At 36.5% G+C, this 23,552-nt stretch overlaps 1 protein-coding gene across 3 annotated transcripts in view; it reads right to left on the reverse strand.

Moving 5' to 3' along the window:
• Positions 1 to 23,552, reverse strand: part of LOC108377602 (uncharacterized) — a 380,884-nt gene that overhangs the window by 112,493 nt on the left and 244,839 nt on the right. For all 3 annotated transcript variants that reach the window (XR_001849338.1, XM_017633880.1, XM_017633888.1), the window contains exons 8-10: positions 21,300 to 21,429; positions 20,640 to 21,211; positions 13,774 to 14,202 (exon numbers count right to left, since the gene is read on the reverse strand). Coding sequence is in view for 2 of the 3 variants with exons in the window: in XM_017633880.1 (XP_017489369.1) it covers positions 13,774 to 14,202; positions 20,640 to 21,211; positions 21,300 to 21,429 (1,131 nt within the window). In the remaining variant the exon portion in view is untranslated. The remainder of the gene's footprint in view (positions 1 to 13,773; positions 14,203 to 20,639; positions 21,212 to 21,299; positions 21,430 to 23,552) is intronic.

Below are 23,552 nucleotides of genomic sequence, written 5' to 3' on the forward strand. Positions count from 1 at the left end.
TCGAACGCAAGCCGCAACATTGCTTTAATTGTGGTTCAACGCAGCATAAGAGGGCCCAGTGCAAAGAAGATACTAAGTGTTTTAAGTGCAATGGCACTGGTCTCGTGGCGAAGCAGTGTACTGTTTCAAAGCGGAGCGTAAATGTTGTACTCAGGGAAGAGCGAATGAAAGAACTAGCAATTAATAATAGTAAATTGTTATGTTTAGTGGATACTTGGGCGGATGTTTCACTAATGCGCAAAGGTGTATACGCAAACAAATTTAGCGATTGCAAGTTGCAAACAAGTCACGCTAGACTTTACGGTTTAGGCAACGTCGCCGCTGATATTATGGGTGAATTTTCTGCAAACGTTACAGTTGATGGTTTTAACATACAACACACCTTTTTGGTTGTCGCAGATAATAAAATAAACGTTAATGTAATTCTTGGGTATGATTTTTTGAGAAAAGAGATATAGAAAAGGCAGAGTATAATATTTATGGTGAAGAACCTAAATATAATAAAGCAATAAAACTCATGATTGATACCTATAAGCCGATTTGTGTCAGAGCACGCTGTCCTATTAAGTTAAAGGTTGTACCAAAAGAAAGCCATATTGCTTTTCGTGAGAATCCTAGTCGTATGTCGATGGTAGAAAACGAATTTGTACGTAAGCAGGTGGATGGATGGTTGAAACAAGATATTATACGTGAATCATGCTCTGAGTTTGCTAGTAAAGTTGTGCTGGTGAAGAAGAAAGATGGTTGCTACAGATTATGCGTGGATTTTCGGAAACTTAGTTCGTTGGTTTTAAGAGATAGATTCCCAGCACCAATTGTTGAAGAGGTTCTCGAAAAGATGCAAGACGCTAAATATTTTACTGTCATGGACCTAAAGAACGCGTTTTTTCATGTTGAAGTTGAGGGGCAGTGTCGAAAGTACTTGGCATTTGTCACAAAAGAAGGTCTTTACGAGTTTAATAGAGCACCATTTGGCTTTTGCAACTCTCCAGCTGTGTTTGTACGCTTCATTACTTATATTTTCCGGCAGCTAATAAATGAAGGCTTAATGGAAATATATGTAGACGACATAGTTGTTTTTGGTCATTCAGCAGAACATTACAAAATATGGAAACAGTGTTTAAACAAGCCCAGCAGTATGGCTTAGGAATTAAGTGGGCAAAGTGCCAGTTCTTAAAAAAGAGAATTGATTTTTTGGGGCACGAAATCGAGAATGGGTGTATCTGGCCAGGACGAGATAAAGTGAAAGCAGTCAAAAATATTCCGTTGCTTAAAAACATTCGAAGTGTGCAGGCGTTTCTCGGTTTAAGAGGTTACTTTCGCAAATTTGTTAGAGACTACGCTATACTGGCCAGACCGCTTTCACAGTTGATCAAGAAAGACTCGGAGTTCAAGATTGAAGAACCTCAAATTAAGGCAGTAGAAGACTTGAAGTCGGCACTTATTTCAGAGCCAGTTCTACAAATATATAGGCACAATGCTAATACACAGTTACATGTAGATGCATCGAAGCACGGTTTCGGAGCAACGCTTTTGCAGCAGCATGAAGGAAAGTGGCACCCAGTTTCTTATTGGAGCAAAAAGACATCTCCACAAGAGGAAAAGTTGCAGTTACTTTTTAGAAAGTAAGTAGTTAGTAAAGGCAGCGTATTTGGCTACGAAAAAGCTACGGCACTATTTGATGGGTATCCAGTTCGATCTGGTGACAGATTGTGCAGCATTCAAGCAGACGAATGCTAAGAAAGACGTTCCGCGTGAAGTGGTGCAATGGCTGATGTATCTGCAAGAATTTTCTTTCAACATACAACATCGCGCTGGTAGCAGTATGAAACACGTGGATAGCTTAAGTCGCTTTCCCGTGATGACTGTGACGTCAGGGGTACAAGCTCAGATTTTAAGAGCACAAAAAAGGATGAACATTTGGCAGCGATCGCAGAAATCTTAAAAGAAAAGCAGTACGATAATTATACGGTAAAAAACAAACTTATTTACAAGCAAGTCGTTGGACAAGAACTTTTGGCAGTTCCGAGAGGCATGGAGAAGGAAATAATAAAAAACGATCATAACTTTGGGCACATGGGCTGTCAGAAGACTATGCATGTCATACGGCAGCATTACTTTCTTCCACATCTGGAAAAAAGGTACAGAAGATCATCACGAATTGTATCGAGTGCATTATGCATAACCATAAACTGGGTAAAAAGGAGGATTTCTTACACTGCATCGATATAGGCGATAGACCACTCTCAACATTACATATAGATCATTTGGGCTCACTGGACACAACGTCGAAATGTTACAAATACATGTTTGCTATTGTCGACGGGTTTTCAAAGTATGTTTGGATACACCCCACCAAAACTACAGATGCACAAGAAGTTGTAAAATATCTAGATTCTTGGGTGAAAATTTTCGGCAAGCCTCTTCGTATAATCAGCGATAGGGGTCCGGCATCTACGTCGAAGCCTTTTAAAGAGTTCTGCACAAAGTATAAAATCGAACACGTGGAGACGACAACAGGGGTACCGAGGGGTAATGGCCAGATTGGGAGGGTGAATCGCGTCATAATTTCGGTCTTAGCGAAGATGCAGCAGAGCCGCATAAGTGGTATAAATATACGTCGCAAGTACAACGAGCAATCAATTCTCACGTTCATTCAACTACAAGGTTTACACCGTTCAAGATCATGTTCGGTGTGAAGATGCGTAATGAATCAGATGTCGAGCTTTTGAAGATATTACAAAAAGATTTACTAGTAGGCGTACAAGAAGAACGAAATCAGATTCGCCAAGAAGCTCGTAGACAAATACAAAAAGCACAAGAGATCTACAAATTAAATTACGATAAGAAACACATAGGTGAACATGGGTATCAGTTATCTGACTTGGTAGCGATAAAAGTCACACAATTTGTAACAGGCAGAACACTGAGCAGTAAATACATTGGGCTATATGAAGTTGTTGTTGTACATAAATAGTTACTAGTGTAAATAATACATATGTATGTATATGGTGGTAAGAATTTCCTAAAAAGAAACGATGAAACAGGAATAGTCGTGCGAAAACCCAGGTCAATATCTGCTAGAAGTGCTGGTTTAAGTATACTGCTTTGCTTTTTCCTTGGCTAAATAGATACTTTCAAATTATAATTCGCATGAATTATATATCCACTGAGAAACCCCGGTTGGCATCAAACTTTATATTTTTAAATAACTATGCGAACACCGAAACTCGCGGCGATGGCAAACCTGAAACTGAGACAAACAAGTCTGGGCATATCATAGCACACACTTTTCTATCTCTACCTAGCGCAGTGATCGACATGCCATAGCTTAATGAGCGCTCTGTGACCGCCCGCGGAGCAATGATTTCCACGCACACAGGTCTCATTCATTGAATCGTTTTTATGCAATGGTCGGCATATTAGCGCACAGTGTTGCCAAGTTTTGAGTTTCAAAAAGCACTAAAACCCAAGAAAAATCGCGTTTTTTCTCGAAAAAAGCACCAAATTTTTTATTGGAGGAGTTAATGGACTTTGCATGCATATAATATGTCGATTCAAATTAATAAAAATTAATGTTTCTTGCTCGGCGGTCGAATTTATTCTGTTTACTATAAATTCAAATATATTTGTCCAAACGACGCGACGTAATCATTTTTGTTCTTATTTTCTAATTTGCAGCTGTGCCCCGCGCTGCCGTTCCGCTTAGATTTGCGCTGTTTAAATATTAATTTTTCTTCTTTTTGCTTAATTTTTTCTACAATTCCTATCAAACGAAAGTAACAACAAAAAATGAAGTTTCAGGAAATATGTGGAAGTGTGGAAGTTTCCCCTTTTTAAAGTGAAGCGCATAGTGGAAAAAATTGTTTTGTGTAAAAAAGCTGCCTACTCGATTATTCATTTTACATCCTAACAGGAGATGCTATTGCTTTGTTTAATATTCGTAAAAAATATAACAAATTCAGCCCAAACTGAAGGTCTAAAAATCGATTCCTAGTCCCAGAAACATGGACGTTTTTGCAGGCAATGACAATTACCGTATGTAATTCTGGTATGATTGAAAGTGCTGCCACATATTTTTATTTTGACAAACAGATGCTCTTTCGCTTATGATTGTCATTGTGCTTTGATGTTATTTCCAATTTTGTAAAGTTCTTTACGAAACTTCCAATTGCCCTAAATTTAACTTACTTTTTTGTTTCAGATTTACAGTTTTGGTATCTTCAAACTAAAAAAAAGCACCAAAAAACGCACCAAGCACCAAACTCAAAAATTTTCGCGTGTTGAATTAAGAAAATGACTAAATTTAGTGCGAAAAGCACTAAGTTGGCAACAGTGCTAGCGCATTCAAATGATTCAATAACAGTAGCTACACACGACGAGCATATCCGCGCACATGCGCACATGCTCGTCGTTTGTAGGGCGGTTTGCGCGCATGCTCGCCAAAAATCAAAAAATTTTGATTTTCAGCGAGCATGCTAAGTGGGACTCAGTGTTGATATTTTAAGTACAATTGTACTTTTTTCAGTACAATTTGTTTTAAAATGTGCAAAAGTACAATTTACCGATTTTAAGTACAATTTCAACATCAAAAATACTTTTTATACAAAACGCTGAAATCTCTGCCACTTTGATTATAAATCCGTTTGTGTTTAAGTAAATGGACATACCTACATTTCAGATTTGGTACAAAACGAGATTCTGAACTGTAATTTTGAAAGTAAGAAGGGTAATATTAGTGTTGAGCCTTGTGGTTATTGCAATTTTTTTTTATCACCGGTGGATGAAATATACCTCATCGCTATTTATTTTGAAAAAATCTTTGGAAATGCAGTTTACCTAATGACGATGCTGCACAAAATGAAGAAATTGAATAACTCGGGGGTTGAAAATAAAAAAATTGTACGTAAATTTCATGCGTTGAAACTAAAAATTTCTACTGTGGACTTCCATTTTAGTGTTACTGATCTCATTTTATGTGATTTATTTTCCCTAATATAAACTGATCTATCTTCTGTATTTATTTTTTTGTCGTTAATGTCTTCATATTTGAATATATGTCTCGCGACAAAATTATACGGTTACCCGAGTTGGGCTATTTTTATATTTTTTTCAAATTAATTTAATTTTATTTTTTATATAATTTTTGGAATATAATTTAAGAATTTATTTTCGACTTTATGGTTTAGTTGGAGAGATCTCAATGATAAGTTACGTTAAATTAATTAGACATTCAACAACCGGCCCTAAGTCTACGCCAACTTAAGCTGTACAATGAACTGGTAAACTCACTGTAGTAGAAAAAAAGGTGTATGTTTAGTTGAGGGAAAACGGGAGGTAGTGCATTGACAGAAATGGTGCAAAGTACAATTAAGCTCAAAAAGTTACAGTTTTGTCGTTAATTTTGTACAATTTGAAAACCTCAAATATCAACACTGATGGGACTGTGTGCATTGCTTAGCTGGCGCTTTTCGTATGTGAAACACACATGTGTTCAGAGAGCGCTGAGCATTATTTAGGGCATGATTCAATAATACAAGGTTAGTTAATTATTGACAGCTGCGGTTTGACACTCCCTTACAAAAGGTTGCATTTACGAAGGACAGAGAAAGGGCAAGAATGCAATCCCTTGTTGCGAAAATGGTAGTAGAAAAGTACGCAAAGTAGGCAATTAGTAGTAAAATTCTTTTATTTAAAAAGCAGACGTCTCGGTTGCTCAGCAAACCGGTTAATCGTTTCTGCAATTATTTTACATTGACTCTCTAAAACAAATTTTCGATGTATTCTTAAAATGCATAAACCTAAAGGTAAATTTTATAGGAGATTAAAGTAACAATTTATTAAAACTAGTAGTAACCCCCGAAATACGGGTGAGTACTTAGCTCAAAATTTATTTAAAGAACTCCGTGAAAGACAACAAATAATCTTGTATTGCTAGTGTTGTTCCGATACGAGTAACTACAACTACTACTTTCTTCAAGTACTGAGTACTTTTTGTACTCGAATCCTTCCCGCAAGTACTTAGGTGGGTATCGAGTACGCGATTAAAGTATTACTTGCTTTTCCAAAAATTATGAATTTCGGTTCTGACAATATATGAATCATGCTGTTGTGGTTTTTGCACCACGTTAAGTTGGCTAATAAAGAAAGTGTCAATTCCTGCTTTCCCGTACTAGTCAATTATTAAAATTTTGCAAGATACAAACTTGTGGCTACTTTTTCGGTAAGTTTTGGTCGGAGAGTACTCGAACCGATTCTGTTTTTCTTCACATGACATAAGAATTTACAATGAGTTCGATATGAGTAAGTATCGAGTACTTCTCCCCGATACATTTGTGGCATCGATACTTTTCTTCAATATTTTTAAAGAGTACAGGTATCGAGTACAAGGTTGTATCGGAACAACACTATGTATTGCTAGACACCTGGAAACCCAGGATAATTTTTAAGTTCTTATAAGACATTACTCTACTCTAAGCTTCGTGCAGTGGGCCATGAGAAAACCGTCATCTTTAAGGTATAGTCCAACCTCTCACAATATCTAGTATTAGTCTTAATCTGAAACGCAATAGTCATAGAAAATTTGCGCCGTTTATGGTGCAAAGCATTTAATATCACACTTTCAAACTAAAGCTTTCTTAACCCTAGAAGCCTAATCTATTTGAGAGTAACGTAAGGCCCTAACATACGCCTTAGAGGCTTATGTACTTAAAAGATAACCTGTGAGCTAAAATATATTTAGACCTGCCTTACTTTTTAAAGAATATTGAAATTGTGAGTTTGACTAATAATAAAACATAATAAACTGTAACCACATTTATTTAAAACAACAAAATAAAAAGTCAATTTTGTGTTAAAACTAAAAAAATACCCATTACGTACACGCCCCGCAGACATAGATTATACTTTTGGGGTTAACCCTTTCAGTACAAAAATTCAGCCACTGGTTCTAAAAAATTTTAAATATGTATACCGGCTAATTTTGGATCGTTCATTTTCAAAAACAATACAAAAATGTGTAAAGCTTTGAGGTTTGCGGTCATTCAGGGTCCTTTTTAAGGGTCAGTGGTACCCTAGGTGTTTAAAAAAGAAAGGGATCTCAGCTATTTTTATTTTTTGNCAAAAACAATACAAAAATGTGTAAAGCTTTGAGGTTTGCGGTCATTCAGGGTCCTTTTTAAGGGTCAGTGGTACCCTAGGTGTTTAAAAAAGAAAGGGATCTCAGCTATTTTTATTTTTTGCTTTCGTGAAATATATTTCAAAACTATGAATAATACGTAATAACTTTTCCGAATCTCAATTCCACGGAAATATGGTTAATATTTTTCAATAGAATATATTACGCACTATCGACTTTTCTGCTGCTTTTTACTTTTTTGACAAACACGGTCAACTGCAACTGCAGCTTGCACTTTAGTTTGATATATAGCTCAATTCTGTGGCTGCTACAGATCGGCCTAACTAAGTGGTATGACTGAGCAATTATATATAGATACTAAAGGCCTGAACTACAAAACATCGCGACATGTAACACATCATGAAAGTGCCAGTTTATACCATGTCGGTCATTCATGTTTGAAAGTGATATATGAACACATTGCCGAATAAATTCAAATCAAATCGTGCATCAAATTTATGCATGTCAACAAAAGGAATACATGCGACATGTTCAGCATTATTATTTTTCAAGCTCCTACTATAGTAAAATTTATTAAACAATTATCTAATTAAAAATCTATATACATTTTCATACAAGGCAGGATTAAACAGTATTAAAAATATGCTGCATAAACACAACAGCAAACAACAGCTGAATTAAGAAGCAATGACATGCTATAACAATAGGGCTATTGGCGATCCGGTGCAAATGGCCTAGCCTCATTGCATTGCAAATTTGTATTGCAAATTATTTGCAATACACAAACAAAATACACGCATTTGCATTTGTCATGGCTTGACAAATTTGTAATACCGAAAATCCACAGCATAAAAATGCTATGCATTGCAACTCTGGTTGACATTTCTATCAGCTGATTAAAAAAGTTTTACCATGACAGTTTAATAAAGGTCGCTCACAATCCATGGCATATTTCTGCAATTGCATAAATTTTTCAGCTCTTATGCACCGAATCGCGAATAGACCTAATATGTTTGAGATGGAATGACATGGCATAGCAATGCATTAAATTTTTGAAAATGACATTTTAATAGACACGCTGGGAAGAAGTTAAGAAAATGTTTAAATTTATATTTTGTTACCTACTTCACCGATTTGAAATCTGAATTATAACTTTGGTCCAATATTTGTAAGTACCAGAATAAGAAGAGATAGACTCATGAAAATGTGTACTTATGTATGTGACCAGAACATCAAGCTGAGCCGACTTAGGTATATGGCAACCAAACTTCAGTTGGGTGGCCACTGGCTGAAATGGTTTTACAGATGGCAACTGCAAGCTGGCAACTGAGTTGCTATATTGTCAACTGCATTTTTGTGGTCGCTGCGGTAATAATCGAAGATTGTATACCTACATATAAAGTAAACTTCAAAGTTTAGGGGGGCCTCGAGCCTCCCCCTGCCCCTACGTAGCGACGCCCATGGTGACAAGGCAAAAACATATGTTTGTGTTGATATAAAAAATGCGACGATTTAATAAATTTCCGTCCGTGGGCCCCCACTTGTTCCAATTACATCCACATGCGCTTTTCGTGCTCTGTAGCGTAGCTGATTTTTCCACGCCGCTAATGTCTGCGAAATATGTGTGTATGCAAATGTATTCATGCATAAATGAAAGATATAAATACATACATATGTATGTATGTAAATATACAAAACTTACATCTTTCCACTACGGAGCGGGTGGGACCACGTATGGCGTTTAGGGCCGGTTGCTCAATGTCTGGTTATCACTACCACTACACTATCGACGATTTCGACATCATGCATGTTACATGTGATCGATAAAGCAGTCGTTGTACTTAACCAGAGCTTCTACCTGCGATTAGTGTTAATCAGACATTGAACAACCGGCCCTTAGTCTGTCATCTTTTAATGGTAAAATATTCTGCGATCTTGAGCGTAATTTTTATTCCAAAAATATTTTAANACAGTGGTTCGGATAGCAGATCTAGCTGGACGAAAGTCAAAATATTTTGGTTTTTAAAATACTTAATGGTACTTGGAATACATTCCTGACAATACATTCAAATAGAAATTGCATTTATTAAAGCATTAACATATGAAAACAAACAAAAAAGGTAAGTCANAAATTTACAACTTGAACAACGTAATTTGAACCCAGCTTAGCCTTTTGTTTTCTATTTCATATTTATTCCTCGTCTAACTTTTGAAGCACTTGATGAAAATGAATGAATATTAATCAAGTGCAAATTATTTCAATAAAATTCAACACAATGGTTACTCCGTATAATGTTTTTTAATAATACGTTATTTTGATTTGATTTGGTTTTTTAAACAGGTAGCAATCTTACTAAATGTAATTGAAAAGCCCTTTCAAAGCCGTTTTGTATGATTTTTGTATGTTTAGCGTAGTAATTCATTGAAATTAATTGAATTAGATTTTTTGACAGGTGGCAAACCATCTCTTGTTCCATATCCATATTGTTAAAATTAATTTAACCTATCATATACATTGAATTTAACTTTTAAGCAATTGGCAGCCCTGTAAAAAATAGTTTCAAACTATAACCTTATTAAACTTTTTAGTCTCACACCAATATTGTTATACATATTTCAGTTACCTAATTCCCTTGAATTCCCCATTAGCAGGTGGCAACCCTTTTTATGTTCTAACCTAAACATAAACCCTCTCCGCGGCAATATGAATACGTAGGTATCAATGTTTCCACAATCGGACCTCGATACCATGGAGTCTACCGATGTCAAACTTCAAGCAACGTTATTTTCGTTGTTTTGATCGAATACTTGGACATCCTCCCACTCTCTTTACTTGATTACAAACAATTACAGTTTTAAATATTGTAACACGTCGTTTCTAAACATTTTGAGTTAAGATTTTCATAAGAATAATTTTACCCGCCTAAATCGGTCAAATACCCCTATGTGCGACAATCCCACTGACTCAGCCAGTTGCCTACGCACTGTGCTAAGTTCGCCCTGTAAATTACCGTTGCTTTTTTCCCACTTTTTCATTTGTTAAGCCAACACAATCAAGTGCAGCTGTTCCAGAGCGATTGCATCAGTTTTGGGGAGCACGGATTATTTTTTCCTTTTTGCAGCTCCGGATGCTCCCTACAAAACTGCACATAAAATTGCAGCTGCTCCTGCGGGGTCCGTTCATATTTTGCACTTTTTCTGGTGTTTCACCGCTCATATTTTTTGCAAATAATAGCGTTGATCAGCTGTTTCTACAACAATGAACTTTACACCATGCATGGTAAGTTGACAAAAGCTTTTCGCTTGTCATTTTTTGTTAGGCATTGTGCAACGACAATGACAAAATCACAACAATGAAGGATGATCAATTGTCATTCTATTGCAAAACCGGAATAGGGCTGTAAACCAAGTGTTGAAAGAAAGCTTATCTGTATTAGCAGAGCTTAGTGACATCCTTTTATGAACCATATGTTAAGTTGAATGGAATTTGGAGAAATATGCTTCAAAAAATATTTATTGGTATTTACCAAACCTTTCAACTAAATTAACGATTTGGTGCAACCTAGATGAATATTAGAAGATTTAATATATTTAGTTATAATTACCAACCCATGGTAATAGTTCCCAATCCTTGGTCACAGTTCCTAAATATTTTCAAAATTCGGGAACTAACCCTGGCACTCAGTAAGCGCTCTCTAGTCACTAATAGTGACTTTTGGTGCTGAACTTGGATTTTGAGACTATTTGGAATTCAGTACGCTGTCTCACGTCTCTAGTCTCAAAAATAAGTCACTCATTTGTCAGCTGGCTAAGAGCCGGTCACAAAAATAGAACTATGGAGTAAAAGCTTATTTCTTTCCATTTTATTAAAAAAAAACGCGAAAATGAAGCGAGGAAATTTGTTCAACAGGAATTTCATTAGGAAATAAACCAAAATGCTTTAATATCATACAAATGTATTGAAAAAAATTTAATTTTTTTGTTTTTAAAATATTAAAATCTAAAGATTGTTAAAAAACATAAAACTAACAAAAAAATAAAAAAAAATAAAAATAAAAAAATTCCCTACGGCCGAGGAGGACTTGAACCCGCACCCTCTCGGCTGCCAGCCTAATGCTTTGACGACTCGGCCATTGCGACTCTTTGAGCAGCGCACAGTGGTTCGGATAGCAGATCTAGCTGGACGAAAGTCAAAATATTTTGGTTTTTAAAATACTTAATGGTACTTGGAATACATTCCTGACAATACATTCAAATAGAAATTGCATTTATTAAAGCATTAACATATGAAAACAAACAAAAAAGGTAAGTCAACGCCGCCTATTTGAGAACTCTATTTTAAAAGCTGAAATTTAACTTAAAAGATTGCTAATTGCACTCCCAGATATTTGCATAATTGCGAATTGACTTTATAAACAAAAAATTACACTTATTCCGCTATAGATTCAGAGGTCATAACGCAATTTATGTCCACGTAAACAAATAAACATAAACAAATTTATTCTGAAAAATCGTCGTTTTGATTAATTAAAAAGATAAATTAAAGAGTAGGAAAAGTAAAGGCCGCCGAAGACCGTTATAAAACCACTTGCATATTATTCTTTACACCTTCGCAAATGCAGAGGGTAAGTTCGATAACCAAGTCTTACCAATTGGCTTAGATATTTACATTTTAGTGACAGTATGTCAAATCTCAAAATTCAAAAGTAATTATTAACAGGAATGTATCTGAATATAAATATAAGATCAGTGGCGGATCCAAGGGGAAGAGGGGGAGGGGGTTGTGTGTTAAAACAGAAAAATACTTGGAGTTATAAAAACTTTGGTTATGTAAGAGTTAAAAAAAATAGTAACTCGCGAATTTTCTGCTTTCTGAAATTAAAAAATTATACAACAGGCATGCAAATCTTTAAGCGCTGTTATAAAATTTTTTCTGAAATTTATTTGTGTTTCTTGCTGTGATCTTAAATTTTAGTCATGGTAAATAAAATCTTAAGAAGTGAGTTGTTTGACATTTGGAGAAGTGTTGCTGAAACTTCTAAAAGACAACAAGGTGTCCGTGATTATGTGATTAGTAAATTGAAAGAAAAATCTGATGAAAATACTCTTTCCGAAGTAAATAAAGTAATCCGCCATTTTGAATTTTTGGTAAATGACTTTAGATATGTAATCAGCGACCCAGAAAACCCCCAGATACCCAGTTTCGTAGAAATCTTCCGATTTTTTGTAATTTTCGTCCGCCATATTGGATCCGCCATTTTGAATTTTTGATAAGTGACTTCAGATTCGTAATCAGCGACTCAAAAATCCCCTAGGTAAGAAGTGGTGTAAAGATCCATCAACGAGTATTTGTTTAAATAGTTTCGTCCAGCTAGATTTGCGATCCGAACCACTNCGATCCGAACCACTGTGCAGCGCGGGAAAAACACTCAGTTGACTGTCTGTGTTTGCTTTCACCACACATTTTTGGCGAACTTTTTGTGACTCTCCCCTTTTGAATACCCAAATCGTCTCAAGTCACAAAAATAGTCACTAATTGCTAATCTCAAATTTAGTGACTTGAGATGAGACTGAATTTCTGAGTCTCAGGGGATATGTCTTTAGTTGTCGAAACTAATCCTTTTTCTCAGTGTACGCATACATGTGATACTTATGCTTTTAATTTATAAGGTAATTTTATGTTTTTATACTCTTGCTACCACATGAATATATGAATTCGTGATAAGAATATATGAATTCGCCTTGGAAGATAAAAAGCGAGTAAGAATAAATGCCGAACAAAGGAATTTGTCTTCTTTCAACTTAAATAAATGCATTTTGCAAACAAAAGTGCGTACGTTACTTAGTGCCTTGGTAATGGCGAATTCGTAAGGATCTATTGATTGAATTATAAATATTTTCATTTATTTGTTAAACATACAATTACTTCCATTACAACCCGGTCCTATGGATGCTAGAAGCGCGAATTCATATAAGGTTGTGTTACAGGAAAATGAATAAATAAATTATATGTATATCAAAAAATTAATAAGATGAAATGAAATTATTGTTTGATTTCTAACCAAACCTATGTATGTAACTCAATCGCCTAATGGTTTACCGAACCGTAAACATATGTACACACATCCAATTTCGTGAGTAGGTACCTGGTACTCCAACCTTTTTTAAGAAGTTTCACTTCTATCATGTGTACGGTGTTACACACGCATTTTTTTTCATAGGTAAATTAAGAAATCTTTATTACATATGCTGTTGTTAAACAATTTCGCCCACGAGGCACAGAAATTGTTTAAATGTTCAATTTTTATAAAAAAGACTGAAAAGCAAAAAAAAATTTTGTAACGCAAATAATTGTATAGTTTAATGTTTATTAAATCTGCAACCAAAAATCTTTTTCGTTCGGACACTTACTTTCAAAGAAAAGTAAAAATTTCCAAAACACTGCAAAAATTTTTAGTTGTTGATTAAAAAAAAAACTATTTGGAATTTTGCAGCAAAATTTACACAGTGTACTTTTCGACTAGAAAACTCGGCGCTGCCTGATTATCACTGAAAAATATTAATCTTGGTAAATTCGGGACCCACTTGAGGAAGCCTTATCCATATTTATGTATTATGTATGTAGCTCTACTTACCAGAACCCCACAAATATCCTCCTGCATTGTAGTCATGGAAGCCGTGTTATCTGATTTATTTATTTGAACTTGCTTTTGTTTCATTCGTTGTAGCTGTTCGTGCGGCTTTTTCGACTGTTCCATATTTACTTGTTGATGAAATAACTGAGGCTGAGGCAGGACGGACGCATGGTACTTGGCACGCGGTATCATTACAGTGAGTGACCGATCGGATTGATCTGGATAATTTCGTTCCAAATCTGTAAACAAATTATGTGTCTTCATCAAATACTTTCCACTTCCATTGGTATTTGTGGTGAAACATTCGGTGAGTGGAAGACGGTCATAGGTGGAATGACGCTGCTCCTCTGCTTGAATACTGTTGTCAGTCTTTGTGTCGGGATGTCTAAACCGATGATGCGACTTTTTCGTTCTCGTAGTGGACTCTTTCTACAAAAAAATATGAAAATTAAAATTCAAACTTTAAATGTAATTAATTTGTAAAAAATTCAATATTTCCACCAAGGACGAGATTTACTGTTTGGTACATAAAAAAGATCATTTGAACACGTACTACTCAGTGCTGAAAAGAAGGAAGTTGCAACTCTGCATGTAGAGGGTGTGGTCCAGCACTGAAAATGCTTAGCACGTAGGTCTCGTCTCAAGAACTTGCACGCTTACGCTGTCAGAAAAAATGACCACGAGGGCTCCTGTCTGTTTAGTTCAACATTCATGGATTTACATATATGTATGTGTCTGGTTAGCTTAGGGAGTGTTCAGAAGCGAGCACGAAAGTTGCTAAACATTCATGTAACAATTTTGACCGCACCATTAGTAACTGTTTTGTCACGTGGGTGTCTCTTTAGTGGCAAAATACTAGCCCTGTTCGCGTACGCACTGTCCAGTAAAATTCAGTACTAATTTTACTGGTTTTTACTGGATAGCCTTTTCGCAATAAACCAGCAAAAGGGAGAGAATTGAGGGAGAAAAAATTACAGCTGAACTTGCAAGTTTCACTGGATTTTTACTGGACAAATTTTTACTAGTAACTATTTGCCAGTAAGAAAAACAGCTGATGGCATGATGCTTTATGCAATTCACATTACCAAAATAATAATATACCGGGTGATTTTTTAAGAGCTTGATAACTTTTTTTTAAAAAAAAACGCATAAAATTTGCAAAATCTCATCGGTTCTNATTTAGAAAATTGCATCGGAAAATAACAAAATAATCATATTAATCTGTTAATAAAACTTGCAACTTCTTGCTGGTTTTGCGTTTTCGTACTTTCTTGCATATTTCTCTCATTGGGAGTAAATATTGGCTTACTCTCCGAAATTTGGTTATTGGCAAGTTACTGGATATTGTTTGCTGGATAATACGAAAACACAACTACTCTGAAGGTGCATCATGGCGTCAAGATAAATAATATTTGTGGGGTTGTAATTCTCATCTATATTGTAATATTAATAAGCGTTACCATGTAGCGTTCTAAAAAGTTCCTTACGTAGTATATTAAAAACATCTTATAGCAACTCTTTGTTCTTCAGTTCCTTGGTTTACTTCAACAACCACATTGATTTTGTCTCATATAAATCGTGTGCTGCGCTAAGTATTGTGTGTCGAACAGGGTTGCCACTTTGGGTGACAGGCAACAAGATCAACAGAAATAAGATTGCATACTGGTGCGAAATAAATTCAATTGACATTATTACCTTTTCAAAAGCGAAATAAAATCCATTGACATTATTCCTCTTTCAAACATTAAATTTGTGTAGCTTCGCGGCGGCCTGCAGGCAGTGAATAAAGCCCTCGATACTTTACATTTTTATATTTGTAAGTTATTGCTGTGGTGGCAACAGCTTATCGGCAGTAAAAAAAGCATATAATTTGTTTTCAAAAGTGTGTGAAAACCAATCAATAAACTTACATGATCTCGGTTCGGATAATAAATAATCAATAATTGTTTATACCCGCATTTTGGCACTGATTTCAATGTGCCATGTAATAAATAGTATCGTTCTCCTTAGCTGCTTTGAAATGATGCCACAAATTGTTGGCGACGGCATGAATACAGCGTAAGAAAATTACTTTTCTATAATTGTTTCCTTATACAAAAGGTTTCTTTTCCACTCCAGACATTCCGAATTCGTTCAAAATATGCTAATTTAAAAACAATTCTTTCAGTCTTCTTCCAGGGGTTTTGGAAATGGCGGCAATCCACTGTTTCTGCAATTTAAAAGTATTCGCTTTATTTTTGGGAACGAAACATGTTTTGCCAGTTCTGGATCATTTCTACATTCTTTCTTCAAATATTTTTCGAATCCAGCTCTTTTTGCGTTTGTCTTTTCGCATCGTGTTTTTATTATATTCGTAATTTTAAATTTTTTATTAAAATCAATTGGTGGGGCTTCTTTGTGTGTTGATTAATAGCACACTGATAATTTGGCAATAACCTCTTTCATCTATGGAAACAATGTTTATTGTAACAAAATGCACCAGTATGCGAAATAGTGTCAATTGACCTCATTTGCGTTGATCTTGTTACTTGTCACCGCCACTTTGGTATATTATTACCAAAACTGTTAAAAAAAAATTTGTGTTGGTAAAACCTAGGAGATGCAATTAACAGGATTTAAATTAGCTAAATACAAAAATTTTAACTTTTATTGAAATAAAACAAAACTGTAGTCTTTATTAAAATAACTAAAAAAAAGTTATTGGTAGATCTTTTCGGGATTTGGTACATTTTTTTTTTGAAGTGGATAGTAAGTATTTTTTTCGTCAATGGCAACCCTGGTGTTGAAATAGTTTTAACTTCTAAGATATCTATACTCTGAAATTGCTGTACACAACCTTCGCCCGACCGAAGCTTGAATATGTTGAATTTATTTGCAGACCTCATCATAAATAACTACACTGGTCTACAAATTTCAACTTTTTTTCTGCGAATAAGACGGGACCTGGTGTTTCTGAACGGATTTTTCGTGCTGAACACGAATCAGGGGTCAAAAATGTCCCATCACGTCACGTTTTCGAGAAAAAAGGGGTTGAAACCCCTAAAAACAGCGTTTTTGGCCATTTTCGAAAAATTATAGAGCTGAACCCTGACGTGGTACAAATTTTGCATATATCAGAAATTAAAGGCTAAACCGTGCCCTTTCGAATGAGCCCTATGCCGAATTGATCGCGTGCACCCTTAAAGCAGGGGGTGTATTTGTGTTTAGGGGTGCAGGAAAAATTGATCACAGAAAGAATTTAATCTTAAACGATCATAGAAAATTAATAATGCCAAGGTTTTAACTATATTAAAAGTCGCTGATTACGAATCTGCAGTTAGATTTTAAAAATTTAAGATGACGGGTCGAATATGGTGGATATAAAAATTGGACTCCTAGACACAAATACACCCCCTGATCTAAGGGTGCATGCGATTAATTCGGCATAGGGCTCATTCGAAAGGGCACGATTTAGCCTTTAATTTCTGACATATACAAAGTTTGTAGCACGTCAGGGTTCAGCTCTACAATTTTTCAAAAATGGCCAAAAACGCTGTTTTTAGGGGTTTCAACCCCTTTTTTCTCGAAAACGTGACGTGATGGGAAGTTTTGGACCCCAGTGTTCAGCACGAAAAATCCGTTCGGAAACACCAGGTCCCGTCTTATTCGCAAAACCCTTGTAGACCAGTGCGATTGATAGAATATAGCGTATTCAAAGGTCTTGCTTAAATATGTACATATGTATACCCTTAGTTTTCTAACACTCCTATTCTGCAACACTTTCGTATTCGGATTTTGCTACGAATCGTAGATATGGTAGGCTGCAATCCGAATCGTATTTTCGAACTTTCGAAACCCGTAACAATGACATGCCTGAAAACAAGCGAGTAAGAAATTGACAGGTATTTTGCAGAGATACTCAACAAACTATGAATCGATTTCGTTTTGTTGATGCGCATAAAGAACTTATTAAAAATAGTTTCGTTTCGTTTCAGAGCTGAATTAACGAAACAAATCATCAATCGTTAACAACGAAACAAAATAAATCAACGAAAAGTTGTTGCTGTATGCCATTGCCAGCTCACTATTATCACCTAGCAGCTAAATGCATGCTACAGCTTCAGCATTAACGATTAAATTTCTTTTCGTTAAAAACCAAAATAGAATTATTTTGATAATTACCTAAACGATAAAACACTGAATCGTTTCAACAGAAACGATTGCTTTTTTTGGTAAACGCTAAAATTAACGTTACAATGCATCTATTTTGCGTAATTTTGTACGAAAACAATTCTGTGTCGGAAGCGAGACAGAAATTAAGCAAAAAGATATAAGTCGATGTGGTTTTGGAGGAAATATTCGTGGTGTTCTCTCTCTATGCTTTATATGAACGATCAAAAAAGAATGTTTGTTGCCCCTTATTGAGAAACTCGGGTACAGTTTAGTTATTTGTACAATCTTGACAAAAACCCATGTGAAACCGCCGTTAGAGAAGGAAATATTATCTTTCGTTGTAAACCTTCAAGATACTTTCTCAACCGTTAACGATTCTGATGAAAAAAATAAAGAGTTTATGTAGATGTGGGCAATTTAGTTTTCAACCTCCAAGAGGCTCTCAGACAAATATAATCGAAAAACTTATTTACAGCCTGAATTGGTATATGTTTGACATATTAGTCAGTGAGGAACATCTCATCTATACATACAAATACATAATCTTATTTCAAAATCTACTGAAGAAATTTGGAGGAGACTTGGTAGAATTAGCATTAGTCAATCCGATATTACCGTTCATAATTCCATTTTAAGTTTTCCTGTAAATTCGCTATAAATTATGCTGGTGGATTTCAAAATAGTAATTCGCATAAAGGTGTTAGTATTGGTGACAGGTAAAATTCAAAAGTGTATGAAAAAAGATGTCGAATTTCGATAACTGGGCGATACTAAGTAGTTTTATTAAATACAGACTTCACAGTTACCTGAGAAACTTTTCGAGGAGCTTCTGACGGCAAACGAGCAATTTTCATTCTCTGCTTTAAATCACTGCGTATGGACGAGACATAACCTATCATGCTTCTGGAAGCTTTGCAGTTTTTAGATGGTGGTAGAGGAAGTTAAAGAGTTGAAGCGTAGAAACGGAAACGGTAAGGATTTCAGAAATATATACCTAAATTACAGGATCATTTACACGAACTACTTAAAACCAAGGCTGTTTTAAAATTGAGCAGGGAGACACCTCCAAACTCATGGCTATCTGTTCAGGACACTGGTCCATGGATGTGTACGCCGAAAGTGTAGACTTGTTTCCCTACATGTTCTGCGTCAACTGCAAGGACCCGGGCTCGACGGAGATAATTCTTCTTCTCTTTCGAGAGTGATGCTAAAGAAAACTCGCCAACATTACCTTAGAATATTCGAATAAACTGAAATATGTAAATCAAAACCTACAAAAGGCTGTAAGTTTGCACAAGTGAGTGGTTTAAAATTTTGCCGACGACTGCGCCATCTTCGCGACGATCAAAATATCGACCCCCTTCGTGACAAGTTAATTGGCTACCTCTTCGATTTAACTGGGTTCTTTACTGCCAGCAACCCACACATTTCTGTCGACAAATATTTTGCCACACTAAACGTCAACAGCTCCAACATACCATTAGTAAATCACCCCAAGAATAGTAGTCACGTTCGATAACTAGTCCTAGTTTCCACACACACTACCGCCACCTTCGAGAAAATAGGTCCCCAAGGCAAAAAAAATGCAGTTATACGTATGGCTACAGGCTGCCCTCGCGTTTATAGGCCTCAAGTTCTCCGAGCCGTGTGATGAAGATGACAACGCTATGGGAACCCTGGGGGTATTGGCTCCTGCTGCTATTTCAAAAACAACAAGCTTTTGTACAAATAAAAGACTCTTCTAAAATCTTAACGAGGGCTTCAGAGTGAAATCTTCCGGTCTTAGTTTCGTGTTACCAGACAGCAGCTGCTGAAGAGCTGCATATGCAAGGTAAAGATTTCAGAAAGAAAGAAGAGACACTGGCTGGCCTGAAGCCTTTCGGAGATGATTGAGAGCTCTATTCGAATGGAGACCTTTCTTAACCCTAGAGTACAAATATTCGTCGATTCGATGACTACCACTCTCATTTTACTTATTTGCTCTTCACTGCGTCGTGTGATTGCTGACAGATTTTATGTGCGGTTAGCGCTTTATCTTTTGTTGTTAGAGGATACGCGTTTTTAGTTTGAACTATCGGAATTTGGTTTTTTGCCTTAACTTCTCGCCTATACGAAGTTTAGACTTGTGTCTAATGCGGAAAATGAATTTATAACTGAAAGTTTTGCTGTTTATTTTTTTTTTTAATTGCGGGCGAATATAATTTGTTACTTTTAGCCTCGTTTGTGAAGTTCAAGAGAAAATTTAGTCCGGTTTTGTATACTTTTTTATAAAATATGTGAAGCATATGCGAAATATATTGAATAGACAATATTCTTGAGTATTTATGGACCTGAAAGTTGTTTTATCATTAGGTTCAAATACCAACAATTTTAGTAATATGTACAAGATTTAGTTACAGGGTTTTAGCATCAACTCGACGATCATTAGTGCTAACGTATACAAAATGTGGTTAGTACTCTAGAGTTAAGAAAGGATTTTTGCACCTGCGCATTTTCCTGCCAGAAACCCCCTACCTCTAAAAAGCCTAATAAGATAATGTCGCTAAGTGGTTATATCGCAATCTTTACCTTTTGTATTGGTCAAAAAATTTAATATTAGGTTACATTAAGGGGGTTTGTGGCATACATTCCTTTGAAGACTTGTATGTGTTCTCTAAGAGCGAGGCATCAAAATCAAAATCGGTCCCTAAGTAATTTGCCGATTATTAACTAACCTGTAGGAGATACGACAGGGAGTTCTGACTACTTTCACTGCTTGTATCCTTAATTATGGCACACTTATCGAGGTTGGATCTTCCACCCGAGGTGTCATGCGCGCTGTGGCGACCGATGAGTCCAATGCCCGCCAGCGCCGTGTTTTTCGCTGAAATTATTCGATGGATGCCAGAACCGGCGGGTGATAATTGGCGTGCTCTATGTCGTAACGAATTTCGCTTAGTACACATTAGCAGAATGCAAAACATCAACAGCGTAAGGAGAAATGTACCGACGGATATTAGTGCAATCAGTAATATTTTCAAATTAACTTGACATTTTGCACCAGTGTACCATGCGAAACATTCGCAGACTGTATTTTCAACAGCCTTGGTAGCTACGCACTTGCCGTGGTAGTGGCATTGGTCGCAACCAATCAGCTCTTGTGAACACATTCGTCCCGGATAAATGGAGTTGCCAGATAAGTCCGCGAAACCTTCTTTGCAGCTGCATGTGTAAGTGCCTTGCAAGTTGAAGCAACGCGCGTTTGGAGAGCAATCATGGAACTGTATGTAAACGCACTCATCGAAGTCTGAAAATTTAATTTTGCAATTAATTTTGCATATATCAGTACAATTTATGAGAAGATTTGTGATGTGGGTACTAGAAAAGATACTTACCAATTATTGCCAATGATTCCACGCCATTGCGATTTGTAAAGAGCTCCGTTCCGCCGATGCTGTAATTACTAAGCCGAAGGTACTTTTTAAATACACCCGCCAGACGTTTTTCGTCGCTGTTTTCTGAAAGCTGCGCAAATCATAAAAAAGTTTTTGTCGATTATTCGGGGAAATTTTCGGAGTTGCAATAAATATTCGAAACTAAAACCCTCCCATTGGTGTACGAGTAATTAGTAATTTTCAATGCGTATTCACAGTTTAAGCAATAGTCTTAAGAAACGTAAAATCTTCCTGATTTTCTTACTCATCGCGTACACAAATACCACATATAATAGAATTATAGTTAAAAGTTAAATGAATAAAAACTAATATGAGCGACAACTCCGCCAAGAGCTGAAGCTAGCTAAAAGTTCGACGGTAGGCAATCATGTGTCGGGTGGTTATTAAGTCCTTCCTCAATCCGTCGATGCACAACCATGCGGTCATCACCTTTGGCGACAAAACATACCCGGAACACAATATGTGGGCGGAAGCTTTTAGACGACAATTTATTTAGAGAAGTTGAGCAGGCGAGTGGGCTGAGTTGTAGGCGAGTGCCAAATACCGATTACTCTCCTTTCACTAAGATATTGTCGTGGACATTTGGAGCTATGGCACGCGGCCAGCTTATAGTACAAACCGATGGATGGTTCGTTATCTATCTGTGCTTATTTCGAGACAACAATTCAAAGCAAAAGAGAATAAAGCAGCTAGTATCACAACGCGGGTTCTCTCTCCCTGCCTTTTTAACATTTACCTCGCCACACTTCTCCAGCCGCACCATATATCGACTGCTGAGTGGAAGATCGACCTATCTCGGCAGCCAATTCGAAAACGCCCTATCTCAAAAAACTTTTCAAGAACGCCCTATTTCAGAATTTTATTGAAAAACACCCTATCTCAGACTTCGTTTTAAAAACGTCCTATCTCACTTCAAAATGTATTGAAAATTTTATGAGATAGGGCGTTTTGGAATCGGCAGCTGAATAGGGCGTTTTTAAAACGAATTCTGAAATAAGGCATTCTTGAAAAGATTTTTGAGATAGGGCATTTTCAAACTGGCTGCCGAAATAGGTCGATCTTCCACTCAGCAGTCGATATGTAGTTTCGATTGTCTTATACGCTAATGACTGCTTTATTATATCTACTGGATATAACATTGCTCCACACACTTTTAAATAGCTTCTTCTGTGATTTTAAGCACTTCCTCATGGAATGTAGCCTAAAACTTGCCTTTTGGCAACCGCCAAAGTCCACGGCCCTTCTGTTTACCACCTGGACGAAAGAAGTGAGGCTTGAATTGTTCGTAAAGTTTGATGGAGCTTTGATGGGTGTTATTTTAGATAGCCCCCTTTTCTATATGGTTTACGCTATTGCGATAAGGGAAAAGGCTAGGCACCTCTCGTGTCCCTTATATAGCTATCAGGTATACTTCACACACTGCTGCCAAAACTCAGCTCTCCGCACCACCATTGTGTGTCATCTCATGTCACCACTACAAAAATTACATGATGAAGCCGAATTGTTTCTAGTAAAGGAGAGCAACCAGGTTCTATTTAAATAGATCCTGTTGGCTGTCGCAGAACTAACCATTCCTTGACGGGGTTTTGCTACCACTTGAATTGAGAATCACTGCTATAATAATTTGCATCTGCAATCACTACCTCAGCAGTAACATGCCCCTCTATTCAACTTCCTCCGACAAAATGCGACTACTTCGCAAGACGATATCAACACTAGCCCAGCTCCAGTCCGTCAAGTACAGCAAGCTAAACTCCTACATGGGCAGGCCAGATCCAGAAATCACTTTAACCTACCCGTCTACTTACTTGTTAGCCTGCCTGCCTTATATTCCTCGCCACTCTGTCGTCAGAGGCGCAAAGGAGTCTGCGCGCTTTTTGGGAATTCGGCTGGAGGAGTCATAATGGGAAGATGACCAACAGCCGATTTGGATTAAAGTAATGTTTCATCATCAAAAACAATACCTATATATCGCACACCGTCTTCAAAAAAGGCATACCCCAAAATTTGGCATTTTTGAAATTATGCGCTGAAAATGTACACAGAGCTCTAATTTACCTTTGCGCAAAAGCTGGAGTAAATTTTTGTTATAATTTATTTAAAACAAGTAAGAGCAGCGCTGTCTTCGGCTATGCCGAAGGCTTCATACCTTTCATGAGTATCTGAAATTTTTACTTTAATAGATTACTGCAT

The sequence above is a fragment of the Rhagoletis zephyria genome, unplaced genomic scaffold (assembly GCF_001687245.7).
Source record: "Rhagoletis zephyria isolate East Lansing unplaced genomic scaffold, Rhagoletis_zephyria_1.1 Rzeph_scaffold_00108, whole genome shotgun sequence".
Classification (NCBI taxonomy): domain Eukaryota; kingdom Metazoa; phylum Arthropoda; class Insecta; order Diptera; family Tephritidae; genus Rhagoletis; species Rhagoletis zephyria.